Raw genomic sequence first — 13,378 nt, 5'->3', positions numbered from 1 at the left:
CAAAGTGCCTAAGGCACTTGACTGCTAACCAGAAGGCTGGCGGTTCAAACCCACCAGCCACTCCTCGGAAGGAAGATGGGGCAATCTACTCCTATAGTGATACTGCCTTGGAAACCCAAGGAGGGGTCGCTATGAGTTGGGTCTGACTCGACGGCACATAACAACAACAACAACAAATATCAATATACAATATACTATATTGTACAAGGAATGCTGGTGGCATGGTGAGTAAAGCATTCAGCTACTCATTTAAAAGGAGCTCTGGTAGTATAGTCCCTTAGGAATTTGACGGCTAACCAGAAGGCTAGCGGTTCAAACCCACCAGCCACTCCTTGGAAGAAAGGTTGGGCAATCTACTTCCGTAGTGATACCACCCAGGAAACCCAAGACGGGGTCGCTATGAGTCAGATATGACTCGACGGCAGTGAGTTTGGTTTTTGATTTTGGTACTCACTCAAATGTTGACAGTCTAAACCCACGAAGCACTCGTGGGAAAAAGATATGGCAATCTGCCTCCATAAAGATTTAAAGCCTTGGGAGCCCTATAGGGCAGTTGTACTCTGTCCTATAGGGTCACTATGAGTCAGAATCAACTTGACGGCAGTGGGTTTGGTTATATATTATATGTTGTTGTTGTTGTTGTTATGTGCCATCGAGTCAGATCTGACTCATAGCGACCCCTCCTTGGGTTTCCGAGGCAGTATCACTATGGAAGTAGATTGCCCCATCTTCCTTCCGAGAAGTGGCTGGTGGGTTTGAACTGCCAGCCTTCTAGTTAGCAGTCAAGTGCCTTAGCCACTATGCTACCAGAGCTCCCATATATTATATAGCTATATATAATAAATTTTATTTAATTAATAAATATAATTAGTGTATTTATTGTTTCTATAAGTCAATCCAGAAGGAAGGTTGGGCAATCTACTTCCATAGTGATACTGCCTCAGAAATCCAATGAGGGGTCACTATAAGTCAGGTCCGACTCGATGGCACATAACAACAACAACATCATTAAGTCAATTACACACAAAATACAATAATTCATAGTATCCAAAAAAAAACCCACTGCCATTGAGTTGATTCCAACTCACAGCAACCCAACTCAGTTTCCAAGGTGGTAAATCTTTACAGAAGTAAATTGTCTCATCTTCCTGCCATGGAGTAGCTGGTGAGTTTGAACCATCAACCTTCTGGTTAGCAGTCAATGCCTTACCCACTACACCACCAGAGCTCCTAATACACAGTGTAATATGCTAAACATGTAATTAATATATTTAATTTATTATTGTTAATCAAAAAAGTATTTTTTAATGTTTGAAAAATAAAGCCATAATGTGTTCCATTAAGTGATGATTTGCCTATTATAAGAAGAATTATGTTTAAAAAAGTATGCTTGTTCATACCTTTTTAGGAGCACAGTTACCAGAATAGTAAATGGTTCTAAAATGATGTTTAGGGAATATTAGGATATCATGGGCTGAATTTAGAGCTTAAAGACATTTTTGCTGAAGATTGTTCATAATTGATATATTTATTAATAACAAATGATTGTTATATCAATTACCCATTTTCAGCTGATAATTTCCTCCTCTCTTGCCCTCATTCAAGCTCTGTGCTCAGCATGTGGGGAGGCATGTGTTATGGAAAAAACAGAAATAGATTTCAAGTCATTCTGGCCTTCATTACCAAAAGTGTATGACCTTGGGATAACTTAGAGGATTTGGAGAGGAAATAAAAGAAGAAGGGGTTGAACACTGTGAAAATGTCAATACTACCCAAAGCATCTATACATTCAATGCAATCCTATTCCAGATCTCATCAACATTCTTTAAGAATATGGAAAAAAAAAATCATTAACTTTATATGGCAAGGAAAAAGACCTTAGATAAGCAAAGCACTACTGAAGAAGAACAAAGTAGGAGGTCTCAACTCTCAGATCTCAAAACCTACTATTCAGCCACAGTAGTCGAAACTGCCTGGTATTGGTACAATGACAGACACATAGACCAGTCGAATAGAATTGACAACCCAGAAATAGATCCATTGATCTATGATCCGCTGATCTTTGATAAAGGGCTGAAATCCATTAAATGTGGGAAGAGATAGTATCTTTAACAAATGGTGCTGAAAACTGGATATCCATTTGTAGAAAAATGAAACAAGATCCATACCTCACATCATACACAAAAACTAACTTCAGATGGATCAAAGACTTAAATGTGAAACCTAAAACTATAAAGTTCCTCAAGGAAAACCTAGGGGCAAATTTAGGGGCCCTAATTTATGACATAAATAGACTGCCAAATATAACCCAAAATGCACAAACATCAGAAGGTAAACCAGATAAATGGGACCTTCTAAAAATTAAATTTTTATGTGCTTCCAAAGACTTCTCCAAAAGAGTAAAGAGAGAACCTACAGATTGGGAAAAAATATTCGGCAATGACATATCTGACAAGGGACTTATCTCTAAAAGTTTATAGAAAACTCCAACACCTCAACATCAAAAAAACAAACAATCCAATTAAAAAATGAGCAGAGACATGAATAGACACTTCACCAAAGAGAATATTCAAGTGGCCAACAAACACATGAAGAAATGTGCACAATGATTAGCCATTAGAGAGATGCAACTCAAAACAATAATGAGATACCATCTCTCCCCAGCACTAATAGCAAAGTCCAACAAGACAGAAGATAACAAATACTGGGGAGGATGTGGAGAGATTGAGATTCTCATACACTGCTGGTGTGACTGCCAAATGATACAACCACTGTGGAAAGCAGTATGGCAATTTCTTAAAAAGTTGGAATTAGAAATACAATAACAGATATATGCACATCCATGTTCATCGCAGCACTATTTGCAATAGCAAAAAGATAAAAACAACCTAGGTGCCCATCAACAGAAGAATGGTGTTTTGATTACCTGCTCTGACAGGAATATACCACAAATGGGATGGCTTGAAGAAACAGGAGTTTATTCTCTTACAGTTTGGAGGCTTTAAGTCTGAGTTCAAAGTGCCAGGCTCTAGGGGCTGAATGAAAGCCCCTTAGCCTTGGGCTTCAGTCCTGCCTCCTGCTCCCAACCCACTGAAGCTGGAGGATTTTCTTCACTCAGCTGCTGGTTGTTGAGGCTGATGAACCCATGGTCAGCAAGTAAAAAGGCACAGTCCCTATGTTACCAAACCACACGGCAGACCATTAATTCAAGTCCATTGAAAGTCCCAAGGTCAGCAGAGCATGGCAGGCTGCTGAACAAATGACATGGCTACATACAGGGTTCAAGCGTGCCATAAGCTAGAGACCATTCCCCAAGGCTTCTCCTTATATACAGGAAGCAGACCACAGCCCTAAGGCAGCTATTCAGCTGCTCACAGTAGATTCTACCACGGAGTTGATTACCAGTCTCATCATGGGGAATACTACATCCAGCTGCCCAGCCACTCAACCAGGCCCAGCCAAGTTGACACACAAACTTAACTACCACAAATGGATAACCAAACTGTTATCCATACATACACACAAAGGAATGCTATGCAACACTAAAGAATAACATAGAATCTGCAAAACACCTCATAACATGGATGAACTCGGAGGATACCATGCTGAGTGAAATAAGTCAATTACAGAAGGACAAATATTGTATTAGTTCATTAGTAAAAAGTCAAGGAAAGGCTTATATATGGAAGAAAACTTTCTTTGTTGCTTACAGGGGAGAGGGGAGAGAACACTGCAAGAATTAAAAAAAAAAAAAATTAAAAAGAAGAAGAAGATGAAGAAGAAGGGGAGACTCATGGGTACAGAGAGAATGTATGTCTTAGAGGAGCAGAGGAGAAGCAGCTCAGGTTAGAAGGTGAGCCCCTGCCGGAAGGAGGGGAAGGGAGAGGTCTGTGAGCCAAGGAGCAGCAGGGACCCAGCCCCTAGCAGCTTTCTGGAGGAGGAGGCAAAAGCCCAGAGAGTAACAACTGTGCATGACATCCAGGCCAAGGGACCATAGACAGTCTCACAAAAGATTACCAAACCCTAACCGTGGGAACTCTGGTGGTATAGTGCCTGAGGCACTTGACTGCTAACCAGAAGGCTGGCAGTTCAAACCCACCAGCCACTCCTCGGAAGGAAGGTTGGGCAATCTACTTCCATAGTGATACTGCCTCGGAAACCCAGGGAGGGGTTGGGTCCGACTTGATGGCACACAACAACAACAATAAGCATGACATGAAAGAGCTCTGGTGGCGTAGTGCCTAAGGCATTTGACTGCTAAGCAGAAGGCTGGCAGTTCAAACCCACCATTCACTCCATGGAAGGAAAACTGGGCAATCTACTTCCATAAAGATTTACCACCTCAGAAGCCCAAAGGGAATCTCTATGAGTCAGAATCAACTTGATGGTGGTGAGTTTGGTTTGGTTTGTTAAGCGTGACATGGAAGCAACAGAGATCTGAGGTTGCCTCAGGGACCAGGGATGGCAGAGACTCAAGAGCAGAGGTTCAGATGGGATCCTTCTCCCAACATACCCTCAGCATAGAGACCTGGAGACTTGACATGACCTGGGGTGGAAGGGAATTACAGGAAATAAGGAAATCTTTCACACAAAAGTTTATGGAATGAAATTGATATGTGGTATTTGGGGTAAAAGAAGCCCTGGTGTTGCAACCATTCAGTGCTCAGCTGCTAACCAAAAAGTCACCAGTTGAAACTCACCAGCCACTGCAGGAAAAAAGACCTGGTGATCTGTTCCTATAAAGTTTTCAGCTAAGAAACCCGATGGGACAGTTCTACTCTGTTTTATAGGGTAACTATGAGATGGAATCGCCTCAATGACACACAAAAAGAACATTCATAACAAAAACATAATCTTGAATTTAAGACAATGGACCCTGGGGTATCACAAATCTGAGTCCAGTCCTGGCTTTACCACTTATTGGCTATGTGACCTGAAGCAAATTGCTTCTTTCAACCTGCATTGTGAATTAAAACCCAGTTGCTCACTGTTAGATAGGTAGAGACAAGTATTGATTTGGGTGAAGAGAAGGGCAATGTACCAAATGTGAGTGATCAACATGGTGACATTGAGGAAGACATATAGAGGCTCATGGGAGGTATAGACAACAAAGCCCTTTTGCACATACAGTACTGCATTGTCAGTGAAGGAAAACATGGGTATACGGGTGGGTAGATGGGTAGACAGGCTGAACTATCAGGTGTATCTATGAAGCAGGGAGTGGAGTGTACCCAAGACCATGGATAGGGTTGGCAGACAATGGTCCTATAAGTATATTTGTATGATCTGAATTCCAGGTGTATAGTAGAGCTGACAAGGAACAAGGTGTAGTCACTTCTTGTTCCCAGCCAGCTACCCAGAGGGACTGAGTAGTTGAACCTGTGGGCTCGGGACCATAGTCACAGAGGACATCAAGCTCAACTAGCATAACATACTACACAAAACATTGTTCCACCTCCTACTTATGCAAGTAGCGACTGGGATCTTAAAAGCACGCAAGCAGCCATCTAGATACAACGACGGGTCTCTCCTCATCCAGAGCAAAGAAGAATGAAGAAAACCAAAGATTCATGGAAACAATTAGTCCTAGTGATTTGTACACCATGCGATCTGCAACCTACGCAACAATGAGACCAGAAGAACTATTTGGTGCCTGGCTACCACTGTCAACCACTCGGAGAAGGATCTATGTAGGAGATCCTGGATAGAGAGGGAAAACAATGTAGAACAAAACTCAAAATCATTTGGAAAAAAAAAAGGGGACCAGGTTTGCTATCTGATAGAGCCTGGTGGAACCACTAAGACTATGGCTCTTAGCTGCCCTTCAGGTCTGAAATTGAACCCACACCTGTGGCTTCCAGCCAAACAAAAGACAGGCATATGAGTTGAACATTTACCTGAGGTAGATACACTCCTTGGAGAGAACAATCATAGGAGAAAGAAGGGCTGTATATGCACAGGGAGACAGCTCAGGGGGCAAGAGTGCATGGAAGGATGGACACAGGGAGGAGGTGACTGTTGGGAGGCAGTGAGAGGGGAGCTATTGTATTGTGGTGAATTGTGGTCAATGTCATGAGACAATGTGTATGTGAACTGCTGTATTGAAAGTGAATTTGCTCTGTCATAGTGGCTCTATCAGGAGAACTGTGCTACACAAGATTTTCAGTGGCTGATTTTTCAGAAGCAGATCCCAGACCTTTCTTCCCAGGAATCTCTGGGTGGGCTCTGTGGTTGGGCGGAAAGACCCTAGGCTTAAATTTAATTGAAAGCGATTTTTATTAAGCTAAGACAAAACAATCATTCAAATGCGAGCTCTGCTGGTATACATCACACAAGAGACTAGCAGGATTCACTGAATTACAGTTGCAGAAGGAAGTGGAGAACAATTATGACTGGTTATTCATGAATATATTATTGTCAAAGGCAAATCTTTACAGTGATCTTTACAGTTTACCAGGGGCATGTGAGCACTCTGGATTGGTGGCTTACAGTTTGTTTTAAGGCTCCTTGGGAACAAGCCATAGAGATGAGTTGTTTGTGTAAAAGATTCTTTGGAAACAAGCGAACTACATTCTGATTGGTGTTTGGTGAGGTAAGATAGTTAATATTTAGTTTTATGCTTTGTTGATTAGTCACCCTTAGCGACCATAAGGGGTTCACAGAACAGTCACACGATATTCTTTTGAAAGAATTCAGCTGCTCCAAGGGAGAACGATGAGGCAGTCTGCCCTGGTAAAGATTTACAGCCTTGGAAACCCTATAGGGCATTTCTACCCTGTCCCATAGGATCAATATGACTTGATGGCAGTGGGGTTTTTTTTTGCGGGGAAGGGGTTTGGAAACAAAGAACAATATTGTTCTTGGCAGGCAGATCCAGTTCAGTTTTCTAGTTCTACAGGTTTTCTACACAAAATATATTTCTAGGACTTGACCCCACCTTAGCCCCTCTGTACTCTGGCCAAGTACCTCATATAGGCTTGTGGGTGTTCATATCAACTCAAACTACCAACCTTTTGCATGTTAACAGTCATGCACGTTAGCCATTTGTACCATGCAGGGACTCTCAGGAATTAAAAGAGGACAATAATTGTACCTACCTTGCAGGGTTGTTAATGTGAATTAAAAGATAAAACAAATGTAAAATGCGCAGCCCAGTGCCTGACTCATAGTAGGTACTCAGTGTTACCTTGGAACATGATCAGACACTCAGCACTGGAAGCAACCTTAGCTTCACACTGCCCAAGCTCCAATCTCACATCAGAATCTCCTCCTAAGTGGCTGCCCTCTGAGGTTGATAGCCTCAGTGGCCCTAATACTTCACTTCTCCCTCTGCCATGTGATTTTCCAGTTCCTCCCACTAAAGAGGCTGAGTCTATTCCCTGACTCCCAACTGTGGGCTCAGCTATGTGACTTGTTTTGACCAATAAAATGTTAGTTAGTGGCCATTATGTGACCAAAGGCATGAAATGCACTCATTCAATTGTGCTTGTTCATTTGCACCTCTGCTGTTACTTTAAAAACATGACCAGGCTAGTTCACTGGCGGCAGGAGGTGGATGAAAGACACAGGGACTAAGCTAGGTCTTCCCAGCCAAGCCCAGCCAAGCTCAGCCAAACCCAAGCTGAGCACTGGATGTGTGAGCTAAAGAAATGCTTACTGTTATATGCCACTGAGATTTTGTGGTTGTTTGTGTAGAGCAGTCATTTGACTGCCTCTATGCTTGAATACTTCCAGGAATGGGAAATTCACTACTTCCAGGAGCAACTCATTCCATCCTCAGTCAGTTTTGAGCAGTAACAGTTTCCAGGAATTCCTCTCCCAGACCCACTTCCCTGAAACCAGTACTCCCAGCCCCCAGGAGAGAAGGCAAGACCCAAGGCCACTGACCAGACTTACCGTACTCTCGATGTGGGGCTGTCTCATGTCTCCCGAGGGTACCCTGGATTCTCAGACAAGGCTGAGCCTGAGGGAAAAGAGGCCTGTGGGAGCCAATAGCCACAGGGCCTCACCATGTGGCCCAAGATGGAGGGAGAGAGGGGTATTTGGAGCAGGGGCCAGGTAACAACCCTCCCAGGGCCTATCTCTTATGGGCAGGGGTCTCTGTAGCTGGCCCCAAGGTTACACTCAGCTTTTCCTCCCAGAACTCAGAGGAAATGGCCCCTGGTGGGAAAGGGAGTATAGGATGAGGGAACATGATGGTGGCCCCTTTGGTAGTCTGAGTAGCCTGTGCCCCAAATAAATAATGTGCTGTGAATATGTAGTTAGTCTACATCACCACAAGGTAGGAAAGCTGGGTTCTGAGTTGTACATCTAGACATAAGGCAGCTTCTTGTCGCTCATGGTTGGAGAGACCTTCCTAGCACATTTCCCTCTGAGGAGAAGTTGAGTCTTTCAGAGGCTAGAGTCTAGGCACAATTGGACTCAATAGAGATGTCTCACTGCCCCCCTCCCAGCCATAGGCAACCCCAGGTTTCCCTTCTCTACTCACTACCAGGACTCCATTGGTGATGATTTCAGAGGCAGGTACCTGGCTGCAAAGGATGAAGGTCTCATGGAACATATGCCCTCCTCACTGGCTACCTCCTGATGGTTGTTACTATAATAATGTGACCATAGCAGCTAGACGAGCCTAGGGGATGTTGTCAGGCTTGAAGGTAGGGTGAGCTTGTCAGACAACATGCAATTGGACTTCAAGACTAGGCCATATCCCCTCAGGCCAGGCCTGCAAGGCCAGCACCGGGGCACCGTAACTGGTAGCTGGTAGCTGGGAGCTGCCATAACAGATCTCCGTGCATCTCAGACCAAATGGAAGGATATGGGCTCAACCTGGACTCACCTCTCCTCCAGAACAAATTCCACTTGCAGCTCTTGTGAATCCTACATGGAGGGGGCAGGGCAGCAATTTTACAAAGAACTCTGTCTTAGGGACTATCTGTCCCCCGAGAGTTTATGTCCCTGACCCCCAGCCCTGCTCCAGGAACCAGAAGAAGAAACTGTTGTTGTGGATCCTCATGGGCACAGGAGGGACAGTGACACCTCCAGACGGAGCCTCACTCTTTTGTTCATTCAAAAGTGTATGCTAGACACTGTACTACACACTGAGGACTCAGCAGTGACCAAGACAGCCAAAGCTCTGCCCTCATGGGGCTCACCTCTTGGTTTCTTACATGGGGAAGTAGTATTGGAGGGAAACTTTATGGGGTCAGTGCTGCAGACAGAAGAGTGTGTGTCTTGGAGGCTTGGCTAGAAGCCTTTCATCAGCACCCCAGCTCTAGGCCTTCTCTCCTTGACCTTGGCACACGGGAAGTGTGTGTGTGGGGGGGGGCAGCTCACCTGCTTGTTGAGTAGGAAGGTGTGCCTATGGGGTTGGCCAAGCTTGAGGCTCCTCAGGTCAAACAGAAGCAAGGAGAGTGGGTCACTGCCCAGAACATCCTTGTCATAGAGGGTGAGCTCCAGGACATTCTAGGAACAAGGCAGGTGGGAGCCTGAGCAAGGCAGGAAGGTAGGCATGCTGGAGGAGCCCTCTCCCGCCACAGCCATCACCCCTTGCGGGCCCTAACCTTCACAGCACCATGGATCTGGTACTGGAAGATCTCGTTCCACTCAGGGTCATTGCAGTTGGCCACCATCTTTGTCTGGGCAGGGCTGGGAGATGCTGTGGGCAGCCACAATTGCACGTAGCAGTCGGCTTTGGAAACTGCAGGTAGGAAAGAGGAGGGGACCTGAGTTTCAAGCTCTTACTGCTGAAAGGGTTTCCTGGAGGAGGCTGGGGCAGGAAGGAGAGGAGCAGAAACAGAGGGGGGAGAGGGGGCTGCTCCCATAGTAGGGTGTGGTGGGGAGATGGGGAAGAGGTGTTAGTGTCCTGTGACTCCATCTTGACCAGTTACACTTCCCACTCAACAGAACAAAGCCATAAATCCTGCAGCAGCTGATTGAACCAACCACGTAGCAGCATCGAGTAGCTCCTGGAAAGTACCTGACTCAAGTGATAAAATTGCTCTCTGGGCATTGGCATGAGGAGCTCCCAGACAGCAGGCACTGACTTGAGGCAAGAGGGGCCTCACACTCACCTGGGCTCATGCTGCTCCACTTCTTGGACTCAAGGATGAGAACAGGGTCTACACACTCCCCCTCCAGTCCCAGCCGTGCTTCCTCACCAGACCCTCCACCCTCCACTTCCCCTACACAAACACCCCAAATCAGGGCCTGCCTCATTGAGCTCAGGCTTGGCCCCAGGGACAGGAAGGGGAAGGTACAGATGGGGGTCACTCACGCAGGTCTGTGCCCTGGATATTCCTGGCCCTCAGCACCTTCACCTGGAGGTCATAGTATGGGTGTGTTTCCCACTGAAACAACAGAAATCTGGGAACTCATTTCCCAGAAGAAATGGTGCCCCGTCTCCTCCCTGAAATAGGGCCCAGCTTGTGTTTCCCTTGACCCACTCCCACCATAAAGCAGCAGCCTGGCCCAGGGTCATGGTGTAGTTGTGCTGGGGACCTGGGACACGTTGGCAGGGCCCAGGAGTTGGAGTTCACACTGGCAATGAGCCTGGACCCTGGAATCAGTCAGGCCTGGATCCAAACCTAGACTCCACTATTGACTAGTTGAGAAGCCTGAGGCACTAATTTTTCTGTGATTCTATTTTCCCATCAATAAAGTACGGGTTTATAATGATAATCTCAGAGTCATGGTGAGTTTTAAGTGAGAATTTATATGAAGTACCTGAGCTAAGCACTCTAAATATGTACCATTAGTACTAGTTATTACTCACCACAAATTTCCAGCCCCATCAGACTAGAGTGTAGTTTGAGAGCAGAAGTGAGAGCTGGAGTTATATGCTTAATATTAAATATTGAAAGATAAAGTTGTGATCCACCCCACCCATCTCCCTGCCAAAGAAAGAACTTTCAGGAAGCAGCAGACAGTTGAAGGGAAGCCAAGCGTCACCCAGTTTGTAAAGGGCTGACCAATCTTAAGGAGACTGCAGTTTGGGTTCTGGAGAGATATAACATTGATTGCAGGCTCCTCAGAGTGAAACTTGTTAGTTGCTGCTGAATCAATTCTGACTCATGGTAACCTCACGTGTATCAGAGTAGAACAGCATTCCATATGGTTTTCAAGGCTTGTGACCTTTTTGAAGCAGATCACCAGGCCTGTCTTCCTAGGCACCTCTGGGTGACTAGTAGTCAAGCACTTAACTGTTTGTACCATTCAGTGACTCCTCAAAGTGAAACTATACCCTCAAAATCCCAGTAAACTCCTCACAGCTTCTTCCCCCAATGGACTCTATAGCCAGGCTCAGGCATCATTGGCAAAAACCAACCAACCAATGCAAGTGCCACATGACCTCACTTTCCATTCCCTAAGTGGGGGATTATATCCAGGAGCTGAGGTCTTGGCCAATCTCTTTAATGCAAGGTTGTCTAGAACAAATAGGTTCCACCCCAGATCAACCCAATCCCGTGGCTGGAGTTAATATTTAATGTCAGTCCTCACAGGGGACTGCATCTCCCAGACCTTATTCCCCAGTGAGATCTGGTACTTTACCCGCCAGCGCCTCCACGGAGGTCCCCTCTTCTCTCTCTTCTGCAGTAGCACCGCCCCCAGGAGGGGCAGCCCCCTGCCTGCCAACCATCCTGGCCAGAGTGCCCAGAGCATAGCTGGGCAGCCCAGCACTAGCAGGAAGCCCTGCCTGCTTCAGAACCACCCTCCTCTCTTCTTGCTACACTCCTGCCAGCTCAGGTCTGACAGGTAGTACTGGAGTGGGGAGGGTGGGGCGAAGCTCCTGGGTGGCCCCCTAGAAATGGAGGTGGGATCTGACGTGCTCCAGGAAGTGACTGGAGCTTAATTTCTTCAAGCAGGAGGCATATCCAAGAGGATCTCTCTCTCTCCAAAAGGATGATAAACTAGCACTGCGGCTCCCAAACCCAGCTGGTTATTTGGACTGTTTGTGAAAAATGGATACCTGAGCTTTGTCCCCAGATAATCTGATTCAGTGGGTGTGTTGCCACGTGTTCCTATTTTCAACAAGTACTCTATGGAGCAGCAACTGGGAGGTGCTGGGTCGGGGACAAGTCCACAGGTATTGAAAATGGCTAAAACCACGTGCTTTTCCATAAAGTACTGTGTTGTCAGTGAAGGCAAACATGGATATACAAGTGGATAGATGGGTGGACAGGCTGAACTATGAGGTATGTCTATGCAGGAGGGAGTGTGCCCAAGACCATGTATAGGGTTGGAAGATAATGTCTCTACAAGTATATTGGTATGTTCTGTAAAAATTCCCAGGTATATAGTAGAGCTGGGAGATCTGGTAGCATAGTGCCTAAGGCACTTGACTGCTCACCAGAAGGCTGGCGGTTCAAACCCACCAGCCACTCCTCGGAAGGAAGGTTGGGCAATCCTACTTCCATAGTGATACTGCCTCAGAAACCCAAGGAGGGGTCGCTATGAGTCGGGGCCAACTCCACGGCAAACAACAACAACAACGACAACAACATAGTAGAGCTGATAAGGGACGAGGTTGTAGTCACTTCGTGGCCACAGCCAGCTACCCAGAGGGAGCAAGTAGTTGGACCTGTGGGCTTGGGACCACAGCCACAGAGGACATCAAGCTCAAGTGGCATAATATACTACACAAAACATTGTTCCACCTCCTACTTTGGCAAGTAGCCACTGGGATCTTAAAAGCTCGCAAGGGGCCACCTAGATGCAACAATGGGTCTCTCCTCGTCCAGAGAAAAGATGAATGAAGAAAACCAAAGATGCATGGTAACAATTAGTTGGAGGGGGATCTATGTAGGAGATCCTGGATAGAGTGGGAGAACAATGTGGAACAAAACTCAAAATCATTAAAAAAAAATAAAAGGGGGGGGCAGTTTTGCTGGTCTGATAGAGCCTGATGGAACCACTGAGACTATGGCCCCTAGCTGCCCTTCAGGTCTGGAATTAAACCCACTCCTGTGGCCTCCAGTCAAACAAAAGACAGGCATATGAGTTGAACATCTACATTAGGTAGCTACACTACTTGGAGAGAACAATTATGGGAGAATATGTACAGGGAGATAGCTCATGGGACAGGAGTGCATGGAGGGAAGGACACAGGGAAGAGTTAACTATGGGGAGGAAGTGGGAAGTGAGCTGTTGTACTGCAGTGAACTGTAGTCAATGTCATGAGACAAAGTGCATGTGAGACGCTGTTGTTATGTGCTGTTGAGTCGGACCGGACTCATAGCGACCCCTCCTTGAGTTGCCGAGGCAGTATTACTACAGAAGTAGATTGCCCAACCTTCCTTCCGAGTGGCTGGTGAGCTGCTGTATGGAGAGTGAATTTGCTCTGTAAACTTTTACCCAAATCACAATTAAAAAAAAAAAGGGG

General features: G+C 45.9%; 1 protein-coding gene across 1 annotated transcript in view; it reads right to left on the bottom strand.

Moving 5' to 3' along the window:
- The window catches only part of PLA2G4F (phospholipase A2 group IVF), a 26,237-nt gene extending 14,579 nt beyond the window's left edge, over positions 1 to 11,658 (bottom strand). Inside the window, exons 1-7 of the mRNA XM_007935288.1 lie at positions 11,548 to 11,658; positions 10,274 to 10,346; positions 9,561 to 9,697; positions 9,334 to 9,462; positions 8,837 to 8,877; positions 8,489 to 8,531; positions 7,897 to 7,963 (exon numbers count right to left, since the gene is read on the bottom strand). Coding sequence (XP_007933479.1) covers positions 7,897 to 7,963; positions 8,489 to 8,531; positions 8,837 to 8,877; positions 9,334 to 9,462; positions 9,561 to 9,697; positions 10,274 to 10,346; positions 11,548 to 11,658 — 601 coding nt within the window. The remainder of the gene's footprint in view (positions 1 to 7,896; positions 7,964 to 8,488; positions 8,532 to 8,836; positions 8,878 to 9,333; positions 9,463 to 9,560; positions 9,698 to 10,273; positions 10,347 to 11,547) is intronic.
- Positions 11,659 to 13,378: the final 1,720 nt, after the last annotated feature.

The sequence above is a fragment of the Orycteropus afer genome, unplaced genomic scaffold (genome assembly GCF_000298275.1).
Source record: "Orycteropus afer afer isolate SDZICR_OR568_19922 unplaced genomic scaffold, OryAfe1.0 scaffold00026, whole genome shotgun sequence".
In the NCBI taxonomy this organism is placed as follows: Eukaryota; Metazoa; Chordata; class Mammalia; order Tubulidentata; family Orycteropodidae; genus Orycteropus; species Orycteropus afer.
Note: the sequence above shows the minus strand (reverse complement) of the source record. Positions and strands in the feature narration are given on the sequence as shown.